Here is an 18,209-nt window from a genome sequence, read left to right as displayed (position 1 = left end):
GCTTGGGAGCCTTCCTTCCTTCTGTATATTTTGGAATAGTTTGAGGAGAATAGGTATTAATTCTTTTTTGAATGTTTTGTAAAATTCACCTGTGAAGCCATCTGGTCCAGGACTTTTGTTTGTTGGAAGCTTGTTGATTACTGACTCAAATTCTTTGGTAGTAATCAGTCTGTTCAAAGTTTCTGTTTCTTCTTAGTTCAGACTTGGTAGATTGTATGCTTCTAGAAATTTATCCATTTCTTCCATATTGTCAAATTTGTTGGCATATGGTTGTAGATTTTTTTTAACTTGCATTTCCCATCTTTTTCACGCTTGTTTTTGCACTCATACAGCCACTGTATAAGACACACCCAGTTTTTAGACCCCAAATTTTTCAAAAAAGGGTGCGTCTTATACATGGGGAAATACAGTAATATATTTGTGATATTTGGAAAACAGGAAAGTCCAAAAAAGATAAAAATTGTCCACAATCCTACCAGTTAAAGATAATCAATATTATCTCAATATAGTGTTCTATTCTGTATATATAAAAACCTGTCATGAAATAGTTCATATATATATAGTAAAATTGGGCTCATAGTATATGTACTGTTAAATAAATTGCTCTTTTCACTTTATGTAATAATATTTTTCCTATCATTAAATATTTTTAATGTGATTTTAAAATGTTATTTTAATGTTTTTTAGTATTCCATTTTATGACTATGCTATCATGTATGTAGCCAATTTAGTAGCAACTGATATTTAGATTGTTTCCAACTATAAAAAATACTGTAAATAGTGAAAAAGCTTATTAAAGGTAGAATTTTTTGAAAGTCAAAATATTACTGGGTGATAAAAAATGTTTCAAAACCTCACAGATTTCTTTGACCAGAATCTAAGTACTCACAATAGGCTCTTAACTAACATTCAGTGTGATGGTGACTATATTGGGGATCTTTGGGAGAACGTGCCCCAGGGCATTTGTACTTACTGTTTCTTATTTCACCAAATGCCTATCTGCTTATCAGACCTACACCCTTACTTTATTCAAGTCAGCTCTCAGATATTTTCTTCCCTGGTTGCTTTTTCTAAGTTAAAATCTCATTTTTCTCTCACACCCTGCCTTTTTTAAAAAAAATAATATCTGTGAACACCTGAAATTTATGTATATTACATATATATAATTTATCCCTTTACTTATAGGTGGATTACAATTCGATAGTGTCCCATATGCCTATATTAACTTTCATTACCAATAGCTTCCTATATTGCAGTTGATAGTTGTAATGACAGCCTTCCTCCTAGTAGTGCCTGAAAAGAAAAGTTGTTCTTATTACAAGAAATTTTAGAGCATGGACACTTAAAAAAATCCTTCTAACAGAAAAGTCAGCTTCAAGTGGGCGTTCTAGCCTTTGGGACTTATTGGAATAAATACTGTAAATCAGTAGATAATGATCAGGAAGTTTTTAAAAAATTGATCTGTTGGTGAGTGTTTAAACTAATGTAAAGTATTTGAAGAGCAACTTTGGAATATCTGTAAACATTTTGACCCAGCATTTGGACGTCTAGGAATTTATCGTGCAGATTGTATTGGTTTTTCAATGCTGCATAAAAAGTTTAGCTTCTTTAAATAGCACATTGATTAGCTCACAGTTACTGTAGGTCAGAAGTCCATGCACAGTGTGGCTGAATTCTTTGCTCAGGGTCTTACTGAGCCAAAAATCAAGGTGTCACCAGTGCTGCAGTTCTCATCTGGAGCTTGGGGTCTTTTTTCAAGCTCCCTAGTTGTTGGCATTCCTTGTAACTGTAGGACTAAGGCCCTCATTTTCCTGCTAGCTGTTGGCAGGGGACGGCCCTCAGCTTCTAGAGACTGCTTGCCGTTCCTTGCCATGTGGCTCCATGGGTAGTTCATAACATGGATGTCTGCTGTCTTCCAGGCTGCCTTAATGCATCTCTCTGCCTTCTTCTGTGATTAGCCAGCAGGAGAAAACCCTCTGCTTTTCAAAGGTTCGCCTGATTAGGTCAGGCCCACTCAGGGGAATCTCCTTTTTGTCATAAAACAGAATGTAATGACGGGAGTCTCAGAATAGTTACAAGTTCCACCCACTTAGAGGGGCACAGATTATACAAAGGTGTAGGTCATTGCAGGTCATTTTCGAATTCTGCCTACCACACTATAGACTCAAAAAGACAGTAAGGTATGGATGTGTAAAGATATATAAGGATTGCGGTGTTACTGTAATAGCAAAAAAAAAAAAAGATAAACTAAATGTCAACAAGGGACTACTTAAATAAGTGATAATACATTTTTGAAAATGGGATACTAGGCTGCTATTGAAAGATCAAGGTGTATCTAGATATTCTGATAGGGAATGATGTTCAAATATGTTGCTGGATGATAGAAACCATTTCCAGAGAGCATGTATGCTCTCCTTTGTAAATTAAATACATAACGTGCTGAAGAAATTGGTAACTGTGACTACCTGTGGGGAGTTGGGTCAGGAGGACTTGTGCTTTTAATTTCTATTCTCCCACAGGCCTGCTTAAATTATCTTTCATCACCACCATGCACTACTACTATAATACTAATTTTTTTTTTTTTTTTTTTTTTTTTTTTTGCTGAGTCATCCTGCCACCTGTTGGCAGCTCAGCGGCAACTCAGCTCGGGCCTTGAATCCAACCGGTGACCCTGTTACTCAGAGCTCGCACTCTTGAGCGAGCTCTTAACCAACTGAGCCACTCGGCTGGCCCAGTGTTTGCACTCTTGAATGAGCTCTTAACCAACTGAGCCACTCAGCCGCCCACCAATACTAATTTTTTAAACTGGTACCTTTAAAATTACCCAATAGGGGCCCAACCATGTAAAAGGCTTTTTAAAGCGCCCCTGGTAATTCTGCTGCCTGCTGCTGGTTAAGAAGGCCAACTCCAGAGGTTTAGAAAGTATCTACTCTGTGTCATTTAAGAACCACTTCACCAAATAGTTTAAAATTGGAACTACAGGGAATACCAAAAGAATGTATACATTTTTTTTTTTAAGATTTTATTGGAAAATTGGGGGAGGGGGAATAGCTTTGGGGAATCGGGGAAGGGGAACAGACAAGTTGCTGTCCTTTTGTTCTTCAATCTAGTTTTGGAGAATGTCGCTTCACTGGCCCATGTTGGTATTATCAGTGCGCTCTTCCCGGGAGAGGCAGTCGCTCGCCGGACATTGGACAGCCGCTCATGGCAGCTCACAAAACTCACGCCCACTGCTGGCCATCCCCACCGCAGCCTGTGCCGTCGCCTGCAACTCACAGCAGTCCAGCTCCAGGTAGAGCTGTTGTTCACCATCTTAGCTAGAGGGGGCGCAGCGTCACTGGCCCTCATGTGGGATCTGAACCAGGGCCCTGCTGCTCAGAGCTGGCATCCCAAGGTAACTCTTAACCAGCGCACCACTTGGCTGGCCCAATGTATACATATTTTAAGACAGGAAAAAACTGTATTAAAATTACACTGATGGTGGCTGCCGTGAGCTACCGTGAGTAGCCAGCAGCCGGTGTGAGCTGCGGTGTGCCACTGTGAGCGGCCGTCCAATGTCCGGCGACTGACTGCCTCACCCGGGGAAGAGTGCAATGATCATAATACCAACATGGGCCAGTGAAGCAACGTCCTCCACAACTAGACTGAAGAACAAAAGGACAGCAACTTGTCTGTTCTCCTTCCCCGATTCCCCAACGCTGTTCCCCTCCCCCAATTCCCCAATAAAATCTTCAAAAACAAAAACAAAACAAAAAATTACGCTGATGGTAATTACACGTTGAGCACGTATTGTAATTGCAGAAATCAAACGTGACTTGTATTCATCTTTTGTTATCAGTATATATTATTACAAGTTTAATACAGTTTTTTCCCTTTCTTAAAATGTTTGGGCACCATCTGTATTTGGCATTGTTTTTCTAAGTCAAATATTAGGTTAGTCCTCATTACACCTCTATTTCTTTATCTGGGAAAATTAAATAATACATATCAAGCAGTTAACAAAGGCCCTGGAATGCTCAATATTTAGCAATAGGTAAGTGATGAAGAAAGCTTTCTATGGGTGCTTCTGTTCTGAATTAAGGTTCAGGTTTTTTAGGTAACATTTTATCTAAATTTTCCTGTTTTCTCTGGGCTTTTGTTTTTTTTCTTTTTGACTAGTATAATTGGTCCTGACTATTTTTAGAAGATGGAACAATAGGTTTGGGGAAATTTTAAGTGTCTCATTTTCCATAGAATTGCTTATCTCAGGTTTTTATTTGCTTTTCACATGCTTTAATTTAGTCAAACCAGGTTTCTTTATTTTTCTCTTATCTACTCCATCTGTTTCATTCTAACACTGCATCTGAAATATGAATAAATCTTGGAAAAAGCATACAAATTCAAGTACAATTTCAAATTTTATTTTTATATAAGGAAAGAGCATGTATGCTGCTTTGCATGGGTGTTTTGACTGATAAGCGGATCTCCCTTAAAGGGCCACAGTGGCTTATAATTACTGTTAAGTGATGCTTAGTTCCAGATTGTGCAGCTGCAAACTTGTTAATTTTTTTTTTTTTAAGATTTTATTGGGGAATTGGGGAAGAACACTGTGTTTTTCCAGGGCCCATCAGCTCCAAGTTGTTGTCCTTCAATCTTACTTGTGGAGGGTGCAGCTCAGCTTGAAGTCCAGTTGCCATTTTCTGTCTAGTTGCTGGAGGGCGGGGGCGGGGAGGGGGACAGCCCACCATCCCATGCGGGAGTTGAACTGAACGGCAACCTTGCTAAGAGCATGCACTCTAACCAACTGAGCCATCCAGCCGCCCAGCGGCAGCTCAGCGGCAGCTCAGCTCGGGCGCAGGTCACTGGACTATGTGGGAATCAAACCCACAACCCTGTTGCTCAGAGCTTGCGTTCTAACCAACTAAGCACCCGGACACCCTTGTAAATATATATATATTTTAAGATTTTATTGGGGAATTGGGGGAGGGGAACAGTGTTGGGGAATTGGGGAAGGGGACCAGCCAAGTTGTAGTTCTTCAATCTTCGTTGTGGAGGGCACCAGTTGCCATCTGGCTGCCTATTGGCAGCTCATGGCCTCTAAGCTCAAGGTGCTGTGTTCTGTTTTAGTTGCAGGTGGGTGTAGCCACCATCCCATGCGGGAGTCGAACCAGCAGCCTCGTTGTTAAGAGTGCACTCTCTATCCACTGAGCCATCTGGGTGGCAGCTCAGCTCAGGGTGCCAAGTTCAGTCTTGGTTGCGGGTGGGCGTAGCAATCTTGTTGTTACACCAGCTGAGCCATCTTGCCACCTGTTGGCAGCTTAGCAACAGCTCAGCTTGGGCACAGCGTCACTGGCCCATGTGGGAATCGAACCGGCGGCCCTGTAGCTCAGAGCTCGCGCTCTTAAGCCAACTCTTAACCAACTGAGCCATTCGGCCAGCCTTGTTAATATTTTTAAAGGGGGCAAGTGGAAGTCCTTCTTATATCAATTTTTAAATTGCTTTATGTTGCAGACATTTTTTTTTGTATTTCAAATCCAGAAATAATTTGAGTAGCAAAGTATAACTGTTAATTTTTGACATATTTAGCTTTGCAAAAACATTTCTTCATTTTTATATATTTTGAAAACAAGAAACCTTGTAATTTTATAATCCCATCTCATAGACCCCCCCGTTTCCAAATTTCTAAAGTTAATTAATTTCTTATTTCTATGAGCCATTTTTTGATGTGTAGTTAACCAGCTTACTGATAGGTTTCAGAAACTCTTGTAATTTTGCTAGTGAAACAATATTGTTATGTTAATCTGATTTTAAAAAAGTAAACAAATATTGTTTGTTGTTGTCCATTACAGCATTACTTATAGAAGTAAGAGATTGGTGTGGTTAGATTGTGTTATATCCATTGAGTGAAACACTATTTAGATATAAAAAATAATAATTACAAAGCTCTTCATACAAAGATGTGGTATGATCTCCAAGATATGTTAAGTACAAAAAGCAAGTACAAAAACAGTGTGTATATATACAGAGGGTGCCAGAAAAATGTAGACACATTGTAAGAAAGGAAAAAACTGTATTAAAATGATGTTGATGGTAACCACTTTGAACACCTCTTGTAATTGCAGAAGTCAAACGTGACTTGTATTCATCTTTTGTTATTGGTATATATTGAGTATTACAATTTTAATACAGTTTTGTCTTTCTTAAAATATGTATACATTATTTTGGCCATAAATCAATCTATCTATATACCGATAGATAGTCAGATAGATAGATGATAGATAAATAGATAGATAGATAGATAGATGCTTCCATTTATGTAAAAAAAAAGGATGTGTGGGAAGAGAACACATGTACATATCTGCATGTGTACGCATAAACTAGCTTTGTAAAGATACCAAGAAACTAGTAATATTGGTTGCCTGCATAGAAGGGATAGGAGGTACTGTATATCCTTTTGTAGTTTTTAAATTTTGAGCCATATAAATGTGTTACCTTTTTAAAAATAGTAAAACAAATAAAATTAAAACAAATATATGTATGATCAATGGCTAGACCAGGTTGTAGTTTCTTGCAAGTAGTGCTGACCGTCAAAATTACTTTTAAAGAAAAGTTGTTGAAAATTTTGTTTTGTTAATGTTGTATTACTGATACTAGTTAGTACTTTTATCAGTGTGATCCTGTAACTGATGTGCACTTTCCCTTCATCATAGAAATAATTGTTTTATGGGGTAGATCTTAAGAGTTGTCATGAAAATAAAGTGTTCGAGTCAGCTCATTTAACCTTTGGGAATTATATATATTTGGCTATTTAGATTCTCCTAGTAAATATTTAATTTAAAAGTAATGATTGGGAGGAGTATTGCCTGGTGTTAAGAGCATGAACAGGTTCAAGTTCCAGTTCTGCCACTTACTAGCTTGCAACTTAGTGCCCAATTTCCTCAGCTTTTCAATGAAGTTCGCAATTGTACCTACTTAATAGAGTTTCTGTGAGGATCAAATACGGTAATTTTATTGGGTAACACTTATAAAGTACCTACTGTGTGCCAGACATTATTGAAAGCATTTTACACATATGAATTCTTTTAATCCTCACAGCAACCTTGTAATGTAGATAGGTATTATAATTATGCCCATTTTATAGGTGAAGCAACCAAGGCACAGAGAATTAAGTAATTTGTCCAAAGTACCATAGTTAGTAAGTGCACAAACCAAGGTTCAAATCCAGTCAGGTTCCAGACTCCATTCTTGAGACCACCATGGTGTGTGTTGGACATGTAGCTTGCTGATGGCACAGGATATTGTGAGCCTTCAACACATTTCAATAATAAAGAAAATATAATAATAAATATTATCATATAAAGATTATGTATTTGTCTAGAAAATACACCTAAACTAAGTCAAAGAAGAATATAGATACCATCTTCAACTTAATCCCCTCAGAAAATAAAAATGTTGGTATTTATACATATTCACATACATTATGAAAATAAAAATGGTAACATTTTGTAACCTGTTTTGGTCACGTATTTGTGTAATAGGAATTTCTTTTTGCTTAATTTGATTTGTTACCTCCTATTTTAATGCACAAAATGGGTTAAGACACTGTATTTATTACTTGTATTTCTCCAGACTTGGCATCCTTTTGGAAGTAGGCTAAGAAATTCTTTTGAATCATTGTTAGGGTTGAAAGGCATCTTATTGATGTAAAATGGTGTTGTGGAGCATGAATTACTTACTAGTAATTCAAACCCCTGCCTATATGCAACCTTAGGACTGTTACAAAGGAATTCCTTATTGACAGTGACAACAGAGAGCTCTGGCTCCAAGGATTCTCAGGAGAAAAAGTCAGTCACTGGTCAAAAATTAAAAAAAACGTTTTGTTTGATTTTTTTTTCCCTCCCACAGACATTATGGCCAATGCCATAATGGCATTGAAATAGCCAAAATTTATAGTGTTCAAAGCAGAATATAGGGATGTAATTGTAAGGAGACACAAAGATGCATGAGACATGGCTCTTGTTAACTTAGATGTCATCATGGAATCAGCATATGTTGTGAAATAGATGATCTTAACTACTGTATAGTGATACAGAATGCTCTGAAAATTTCTAAAGGAACCCACAGACTACCTCAATGCCATGATCAAACCCTGATCAGCCAATATTGGCAATAAAGAGAATCTTCTCACATTCTAGGATAGAAAACCTTATGACTTCAAGTGTGACCCACCGGTTTCCACCTTCCCCTGAGGATCTCTCTTCTGTCGTTCCTGCCATCCATGTACTGTTCTCTGGCTCCAAGCTGGACCCATTACCCTTCATTTTATTCCCCAAAGCCTTGCCCAAACCAGGCTCTGATACGTAAACATGTCTTTTCTAAGAGCTTGGAGATTGCAAGAAGGAAGTAAACACAGAAATAATCACCAACTAGATAATCTGATTCACTTGCTATAGCTTTGTTCTCTAGGCCCTATAGGCACTGTCTCATCTTCACAGAATCTTGGGAAAGGAGGAGCTCACAGTTCTGCAGGCCTGCCTACCTGTACAACTTCTGGCCTTCTCCACTCATGTGCACCTCCAAGCACGGCTTGACCTTTTGAAATCCAAGGCCAAGGAAGAAGAAAACATTGCTTTCTCTTTAAACTAAAGCCATTTTCCAGCTTTCCACCTATTATTTCATGAGCTATTCTTTCTTGATAACTGTAAAGACCCCACCTTCTGCCCACTGGAGTGTTCCCTTGTTCTGTAGCCCCAGCATGACAACTACATCAAAATACATTTCATTAAGATGAACATTTTTACATAAAATAGAACCAGGACATAATTTGCTTAAAGACCTTAAAAATCATGAGCAGGGCCGGCCGAGTGGCGCGATGGTTAAGAACTGGCTTGGGACGCCAGAGGGCCCCGGTTCGGATCCCACATATGAGGGCCAGTGACACTGCCCTCCACAGCTAAGATGCTGAACAACAGCTCAACCTGGGGCTGGGCTGCCATGAGTCGCCGGCGACGGCGTGGGCTGCAGTCCCTGTGGCAGTGGGTTGCCATGGGCTACCGTATGTAGCCAGCAGCCAGCGTGAGCGGCCAGCAGCCGCAGTGAGTGGTCGTCCAGAAGCCGGCGACTGATCTGCCTCACCCAGGAAGAGCACAATGATGGTGCCAACTTGGGCCAGTGAAGCAACGTCCTCCACAACTAGATTGAAGAACTAAACGACAGCAACTTGTCTGTTCCCCTTCCCCCAATTCCCCAGCACTGTTCCCATCCCCCCAATTCCCCAATAAAAATCTTTAAAAAAAATAAAATCATGAGCAAAAAGATTATTGGCATTTTATTGATGACTCTGAAAACTCCAGTTATAATATAGCATCAACACTCCCAGGGAGTCTTTTTAGATCCAACAAAATATTCAGAGTCACAAGACTACCATGGGCCATATACTTGGCCTCCATCTACTTAAGAGGAGACGTTTCTGGAAGGGCAGGACCAGGCATCCCTTTTCAATGGAGCAGTCCTCACGGAAGTGCATACAGCCAGTCCAGAAGCTTGCTGCCTCTCATCTCCCATTCCCCCATCCCCTCCAAGTTTAGGTACAAGGAAACAATATCCATATTGGGTAGACTAGGGAGCCGCCCTGGCTTAGAAGCCTCATGGATAATATTACAAGCACCAATCAAAAACTTTCTTGGCATAGCTTCCAGGGTTTTACAAGGGAACGTACCTTACGAGTCACTGTACTCAGAGAAGCCCAAAGCTATAGCTTCCTGCCAGGTAATTTCATAACTTTTACCATAAGCAACATGGATAAGCAACATTGCCTAATAGCACAGCTGACATTCACCTTATCAGGTTTCCAGGGCAACAGAGCTAGAAAGTTAATCCAAGGCCACCCTTATCTTTTTAGAGAAGGAGAGAGATGTTGTTCACTCTTTATCCACAACTTTTCAAAAATGTTTTTACAAAGGTGTTTTCAAATTTGCCTAAAATAAATGCCTTTGAAGTGGGCTTCATAATCTTCTGGCCTATATCCTTTTCATATATGATAAATTTTATCTTTTCTCTCTCTGACTGTTTTTCCTTTTTTGATAGGTCGAATCAAATATTCTGAACAGGTGTATGATGCATGTATGGATACATTTGACTGTCTTCCTCTTGCTGCTCTCTTAAATCAGCAGTTTCTGTGTGTACATGGAGGGATGTCACCTGAAATTACTCGTTTAGATGACATTAGGAAAGTAAGTAATCTTTCATTAGTCTTATGATATATATATATATATATCATGTATATACATATATACATATATATAAAATATATATAAAATTCCAGTCAACTAATATGTCTTTATTGCTAAAAAATTTTAAATACAGATAATCAGAAGAAAATGGAAATCACTTATGATTTCATTATTAGGAGATAACTTCTGTCAGCATTTTGCTATATACCAGAAATTTTCTGTAATTGTTCATGAAATCTGTGCTTTTACCAACTAGAAGCATAAAATTTTTTTAGTATATTCCTGAAACTTTAAAGTATGTAGCAATGTAGAAGGCAGGAAACCAGAGTTTTAATCCCTGTCCTGCCATTAATTGTGTAACCTTGACCAAATCACTTAACCTCAGAGTCAGTTTCTTCTCTGAAATGAGGAAGTCGGAATGGATGGCCTGAGGACTCCTTCAGCTCTGAAATTCACTGACTGACATTTTAGATGATACAGTTTAATTGCTGCACTTGCCTGACTTGTGATTATTATTGCTAGGATTCTGTATCTTCATGATTGAAAAAAGATGACAGTCTTTTTTCACAAGTACTGTTCTATGTTACCACCCTCACTCTTCTACCTTTGTATATCTTACCTCTCTCTCATGTAGTTACTGAAACTAAAGATTTTTCTGTTTATAAAACTGGTTACTCTCCTCAGGGTAAGAGGTTTATCTATATGTGCTGCCTTTTCCCCTACCTTATTGTCTTTTAAATAACTGGCATTTCTATAGTAAGTCTTGAATTGTACAATTCTGAATTGATTATATTAATTGATTTCACTTAATAGAAGTCCTTTTCTTGGCACTCAGCTATTCTAGTTACTTGTTGTTTCTTGGTTTTTATGCCTTTAACCAAAGCAACAGTGACTAAAGACTTAAGTTAATAACTCATATTGAAATGCCTCCACTGCACAGAATGGAAAGGATGAAAGCCCTTTACAAAATAAAACTAGCATGCTTTAAAATAAAGAAATCTCCATTGGAATGAGGTAAACAATGAACAGAACCATTGCTCTCACGGTAACATTGGCTCGCCTAGGCAATGGAAATGAACTTTACACGTCTTTCTAAATAGTAGTATATCTCTGTAGTGGTTGATTTCACATTTGAATTAAATGAGTCTATACCTCTTTTAAGATTAGGATATAAAGGGTCCTTTTCTAAAGAATGATTAGATGACAGGGATATTTACAAAAAATTACTACAAAACATAATAAAATTTATGTGTCTAAATTTGTTAAACATTCATTTTCTTTCAGGAAAATCCTTTAGGGGCTTATTGCCTTCTCTACATTCTTGTGGGTGGAAGGGTTTTGGTTTTGTTTTTTGACCCACACCAGTTTTCAGAAGCTCTTTTGCTTTCATGATTTTTCTTCTTTTGGCTTTTGCTTGTCTTCTAGTTAGATAGGTTTAAAGAACCTCCAGCCTTTGGGCCAGTGTGTGACCTGCTTTGGTCTGATCCCTCAGAGGACTATGGCAGCGAAAAGACCTTGGAGCACTATTCCCACAACACTGTCCGAGGGTGCTCTTATTTTTACAGGTAAGCTGATCCTTAGAGTGCTAAAGCCAGGAAAGGAAATGGCAAGCTTGTTTATCAAACTATTTTTAAGTATTTTCTATTTTGAGTTTATTTGTATAGTATTAGGGACTTCTGTTTAATTTTTTGATTAATAGAAGGCAGAAATCTCATGTTTGTTCCTTTTGTTTTTTACGTTTTATTAGGTATGATGCCCTAATAAGTGTAATATACCTAACATGACTGAACGGAACATCTTGCAGAGCTTCAGTGTTATTGTCTGACTCTAGATGATCTAGATTATTTGTTCCCAAACATCATCTATAGACCTTTTTAAAAATAAAGATGTCTTAGCTCTTCCCCTGGACGCTGATTCAGCAGGCCTCTGAGACAGGGAATCCTGTTATTTTTTTTAAAGGCTCTCGAGCTTTTGGAACCGCTGGTATAGGCAGAGATATAAAAAGAACAGGACATTGTGCACTTAGCTCAGGACATTTCCTGGAAGTGGACTGTTGTCCTAAATCTTATGTGTAAGCTTTCACTGTGCTTTGCCACTCAAAAATAGGGAGGTATAGGGAAGTTTGAAGTCTAAATTTTTGTAATCCCTTTATTTTATTATGACAAATAATACATGTATTTAGTCCCCTGAAAACCTCTTAATTGCCTAAGATAATGCATTCATTAAATGAAATCCACAGAGAAAAAGAAGCCTCAATTTTACCATAGTTTTAACATTCTTTTTTTTTTTAAAGATTTTTTATTGGGGAATTGAGGAGGGGAGCAGCGCTGGGGAATTGGGGGAAGGGAAACAGACAAGTTGCTGTCCTTTTGTTCTTCAGTCTAGTTGTGGAGGACGTTGCTTCACTGGCCCATGTTGATATTATCATTGCACTCTTTTCGGGTGAGGCAGATCGGTCGCTGGCCTCTGGACGGCCGCTGGCTGCCCGCCATGCACGCTGGCTGCCAGCCACACACAGTAGCTTATGGCAGCCCACTGCAGCAGGGGTTGCAGCCGATGCCATCGCTGGCAACTCATGGCAGCCCAGCTCCAGGTTGAGCTGTTGTTCACCATCTTAGCTGTAGAGGGTGCAGTGTCACTGGCCCTCACATGGGATCCGAACCGGGGCCCTGTTGCTCAGAGCTGGCATTCCAAGCCAGCTCTTAACCATCACGCCACTCAGCCGGCCCCAGTTTTAACATTCTTTAAACAACCTTTTCCCATTCCTTTCTGCTACCTTTAGCAGTGACTAATATGATGAAATTATTTAAATTTTACTTCTCTTTACATTGTTTAAAATAAAGAGCATAACACTTCTTTATTGTTAGCACAATATAAATTGGTACAATTTTTTTGGAGATCAACTTGGTAATATCTCTCAATTATAAATGCCTATGGCTTCGGTTTAGAAGTTCTGCATCGAAATCATAATCCTGTGTCTGTATAGTTGACCTTCGATAGTCACAAATTCTAATCTGTGAATTTACCTACTTGCTATAATATTTATTTGTAACCCCCAAATCAATACTCATAGCACTTTCACAGTCATTCACAGACACGCATAGGTACAGAGTGACAACAAATCTGAGTCACCCCGCCTGTGTCCCCAGCTGAGGCTAAACAAGGAGTTGCTGTGCCTTCTGCTTCAGCTCTCACACTGTAAGCAGGTACTGTTTTTGTGGTCAATTTAGTATAACATTTTTCACATTTTTTGTTGGTTATTTGGCTGTTTAAAATGGCTCCAAGAATAGCACTGAAGTGCTGTACAGTGTTCCTACGTGCCAGGAGGCTGTGATATGCTCAGAGAAAATCTGTGTGTTAGATAAGCTTGTTCAGGAAGGAGTTATGGCATTATTTGTCATGAGTTCCATGTTAATGAATCAACTATGTATATTAATAAGGAAACACACATAACACAAGGTTATGTATTGCTCGGTTGATTAAAATTTTGTGACCAGAGACACACAGGCCTCTAACCCTGTATTTGCCCTAGGAGCAGTGGTTCAGCATTCACTAATTCCGTTTTTTGCAGCACCTTATAAAACATAGTTACTGTGAATAAGGAGAATCACTGTATTTGCAACTGTGTAAAATGTATGTAACAAGGTTGGTTATTCATTGCTACATTATTTACCATAAAAATTTTAAAACAACCTAAATGTTTAGCATAAGACTAAATACATTGTTGTACATCTGACAATGGAATGTACTTGACAGTGCAATGAGGCTATTTTTTTTTAATGGAAAAAAAAACCCTTTATATACTGATATGGAATAATCACTACTGTAAAGTGAAAAAAAAAAGACATAGTACAGAGTTATGTGTACCATCTGATAATATTTCTAAAAGTCGGGATGTACATGTGTTTATGTATGTATGTATGTGTATGTATATATATATATATAATTATATATATATATAATTGCCTGAAGTTAAATAGAGTGTCTCTAAAATACCCAAAGAAACCAGGAATATTGTTGCTTCCAGGGTAGCTGGAAGATAAAGGTAGGAAGGGGAGAGTCCTTTCGCTGTATCCCCTTTTGTAACTTTCAGTTCTATAGCATGTGAATGTACAACCTCTTTTTTAAAAAATTAAGTTTCTCAGGCCAGCCGAGTGGCTCAGTTGGTTAAGAGTTAGCTTAAGAGCATGAGCTCTGAGCAACAGGGCCACTGGTTCGATTCCTACATGGGCCGGTGATGCTGTGCACAAGCTGAGCTGCCACTGAGCTGCTAACAGGTGGCAGGATGGCTCAGCTGGTGAGAGCACGTGCTCCTAACAAGACTGCCTGTTCAGTGGTAGGCTACACCTACCCGCAACTAAGACTGAACTCGGCACCTTGAGCTAAGCTGCCGCCTGAATGGCTCAGTGGATAGAGTGTGCGCTCTTAACAACAAGGCTGCTGGTTCGACACCTGCATGGGTTGGTGGCTACGCCCACCCACAACTAAGATTGTAAAACAGCACCTTGAGCTTAGAGGCCACGAGCTGCCAATGGGCAGCCAGATGGTGACTGGCACCCTCTACAACTAAGATTGAAGAGGGGGACTTGGCTGGTCCCCCACTCCAGTTCCCCAACACTGTTCCCCTCCCCCAATTCCCCAATTTAAAAAAAAAAGAAAAGTTAAGTTTCTCTAATGAGCACAATAAGAAATAAAGATTTAAACATAAACTAAATAATTGACACTTGGCTAATTCCAGGATAATTTTGTATTCTCCAGTTCTTCTTATCAGGTATTTGTCATTCAGAAAGATAATAGTAGTAAAAGAAAATGTTAGGAGTAGATGCAAATATCATATCTTTCATTAGAGTAAGGTTGGGTATAATATTTGCATTTACTCCTGAAATATTCCTGCATCATATCATACTGGTGTTGATATTACCTGTGAAGCTGTAAGTAGGTTCTTTACCTTTTCTAACAGTTTGACATTTTGAAAATTGTGTGTTCAGGTTTTAGCACCTACTACACACACACACTACCATGTTCCTCTTTTTGTATCAAGATACCAAGAAAAATTTTGGTGTTATTATTGTTAAGGGTTAAGACAAAATAAATTAAAAGGTGTGGAGCTCTGTTTCTGTCCTGGGATTGTCTGTTATCTGCATATTTGAGCTGGAATTAGGTATATTAGTGAAATGGAAAAACAGAGTGATGATTGCTAAGCTACTAATAAGAGTTCAGTGGTATGTAAAACCTATAATTTTGAAACAAAATTAACTCGTCCTGACTTATCCCCTTCCACCTATTAAAAAATCTAGATTTATGTTTTCTAATTTTCTTTTCCAGTTACCCTGCAGTTTGTGAATTTTTGCAGAATAATAATTTGTTATCAATAATCAGAGCCCATGAAGCCCAAGATGCTGGGTAAGTTATATTAAAACTGTACCAAATATCACTGCAGAGTTTTTGCCTTTAATATCAAGACAGATGGGTTGTCATCTCTCTTTCCAGGTATCGAATGTACAGGAAGAGCCAAACAACAGGCTTTCCATCACTCATTACAATTTTCTCTGCCCCCAACTACCTAGATGTCTATAACAATAAAGGTAAAGAAGTCCAGCGATATTTGAGTTTGAATTTGTGGATAAATGTGAGCTCTAGTTTTATCATCTGTATGTATATATCTATTTTTAAATACATATAAGAAGAGTAAATTGCTTCAGGTTCAAATTAAAATAGCTATCAATTATTGGTTTGAGTGAATTGAATTAATTTGTAACAGTGCTTCAATTAATGTCACCATTGGATGTTTTAATATTTGTGATTATTAAGCTGTCTTTGTTCTTCTTGAGGAGTAGTACAGGTAGAATGAAAACTGTACAAAAAGTCAGAAACATCTTCATTTTAATGCAAGCCCTGCCAGAAACTAATCATGTGACTTTAGGTAATTCACAGAATCTCTTTAAACTTCAGTTTCCCAAATAGAAAAAGAAAGTTAGGTCTACAGATGCCTTTCAATGCAGAAATTCTACTTCTAAGACTTTATCCTATTAAAGTCCTTTTTTAATTTAATTTTTAAGATTCATAATGCATAAGTTTTTTTATCAGGTCAGTGGTCCACCTAAAACTTTCATGCCTTTTTAACAATATTGTTGTTTATAAAGTATGACTATAAAATAAAACTTTTAAACAAACATGCCAGAACCTATATATCCAAGCGAGCATTGTCCCTTGAAAGCAGTTCTCTTGGGAGGCCATTCGCTTATTCCACCAGTGCTGCCATTGGTCAAAACATTTTTGGAACTCCTTTTTTGGCATGGCCTTCAGAGTCTGCAGCACATTCTTTTGATATTATCCTCAGTAATGGGAAATCTTCGTCCTTTGAGGGTGGATTTAATTTTTGGAACAGCCAAAAGTCATTCAGAGCCAAGATTGATGAATAAGGTGAGTGATCAAGCGAGATGTCACCATTTGGGGTCAGAAACAAGGTATGATTATAAGGTAATGAGACTGGCTTTCTTTGTGTTGCTTATAAAATGGCTCTGGAGGCAATTCCAAAAGAGGAGTTCCAAAAACGTTTTGAGGAATGGCAGCATCTTTGGATTCGATACACAGTAAGAGAGCAAGGTGTACAGAAAAGGGCACTAAACTAGGAGTCAGAAGTCCTAGTCTAGTCCTGCTTCACTTTTAAATTCAGTTAACAAGATAGTTCACATTTAAGTTCACTTCACATTGAACAAGATACTTGACTTCCCTGAGCCTGTTTATTTTTAAAATACTTGTCATATAGGGTTGTTGAACATCAATTGGAATAATAAAAAATGAATATTAAAATCACAGGTCAAACTAGAAATTTCTGTAATACTATAACATTTTGCTGTTATTGTGCCTGGTGTGATTACATCAAAGGACCACGCTCATCTGATATATAAGGTCTGGTGTATTTGCAGTTGGCGGTTTCTTAAGTCTTATTACTTTATAGTCATGCCTTGTATAATCAGTTGGGGGAGACATTCGAAAGAGGTCCACAATACACTTACTATTTACTCTATTTAAAAGTAAACTGTGGAGTGCCACATCTCATGCAAGTCTGATTTGTATCAGTCATCTCGGTGTGTCCTTCAGTGACTTGCTGTCCATTTTGTAAAATAATTTCTTTGACTTAGCTCTCTCCCAGCCTTATGCATTCATTGTCCTTCGTGTCATTCCTTTCTGTCTCAGCTGTCATACCATGTCTTTCTTATTTCTGTTTCCTAATATTTTCAGTATATTAGAGACTTCGTTTTGGTCTTGCCTCCTCCCTTATGAATGGTATGCACTGCTTGTTGTTAAACCTCCTTAAGGACACTGAGTGGCTCTAGTCCTCATATGTGTGATGAAGACTTTCCCTTCTCACTCCCTACTTTAACCTTACTGTTGAGAATATTGATCGCCCAGTGGATTTATCAGTGTGCCAAGCTGAAACATGTCACCTAAATCAGCAATCGCTTTACTGCCAGCTCACTTTTTGCCCCGTTCTAATCTGCTTTTGTTTTTTATTATACCTAGTAAACTTTTAAACTTTGTACACTTGATTATAATTAGTAAACTTTTTTATTTTTTAAGATTTTATTGGGGAATTGGGGGGAGGGGAACAGCATTGGGGAATCGGGGAAGGGGAACAGACAGGTAGACAAATTGCTGTTTTGTACTTCAGTCTAGTTGTGGAGGACGTCACTTTACTGACCCATGTTGGTATGATCATTGTGCTCTTCCAGGGTGAGGCAATCAGTCGCTGGTCATTGGTCGGCCGCTCACAACAGCTCCCGGTAGCTCACACCAGCTACCAGCCGCTCACACCGACTACCAGCCGCTCACGCTGGCTGCCAGCCACTCACGTAGCTCACAGCAGCTCACTGCAGCCCTGCTGCAGCCTACACCGTCGCTGGCAACTCACAGCAGCCCAGCTCCAGGTTGAGCTGTTGTTCAGCATCTTAGCTGTGGAGGGCAGTGTCACTGGCCCTCATATGTGGGATCCAA

General features: G+C 38.6%; 1 protein-coding gene across 2 annotated transcripts in view; it reads left to right on the top strand.

Moving 5' to 3' along the window:
* The window catches only part of PPP3CC (protein phosphatase 3 catalytic subunit gamma), a 52,354-nt gene that overhangs the window by 10,563 nt on the left and 23,582 nt on the right, over positions 1 to 18,209 (top strand). For both annotated transcript variants that reach the window (XM_019631580.1, XM_019631579.1), the window contains exons 4-7: positions 10,066 to 10,211; positions 11,637 to 11,776; positions 15,537 to 15,614; positions 15,702 to 15,796. In XM_019631580.1, coding sequence (XP_019487125.1) covers positions 10,066 to 10,211; positions 11,637 to 11,776; positions 15,537 to 15,614; positions 15,702 to 15,796 — 459 coding nt within the window. The remainder of the gene's footprint in view (positions 1 to 10,065; positions 10,212 to 11,636; positions 11,777 to 15,536; positions 15,615 to 15,701; positions 15,797 to 18,209) is intronic.

This window comes from Hipposideros armiger, unplaced genomic scaffold, assembly GCF_001890085.2.
Source record: "Hipposideros armiger isolate ML-2016 unplaced genomic scaffold, ASM189008v1 scaffold_1015, whole genome shotgun sequence".
NCBI lineage: Eukaryota > Metazoa > Chordata > Mammalia > Chiroptera > Hipposideridae > Hipposideros > Hipposideros armiger.
This window is presented reverse-complemented; position numbering and strand designations above follow the sequence as displayed.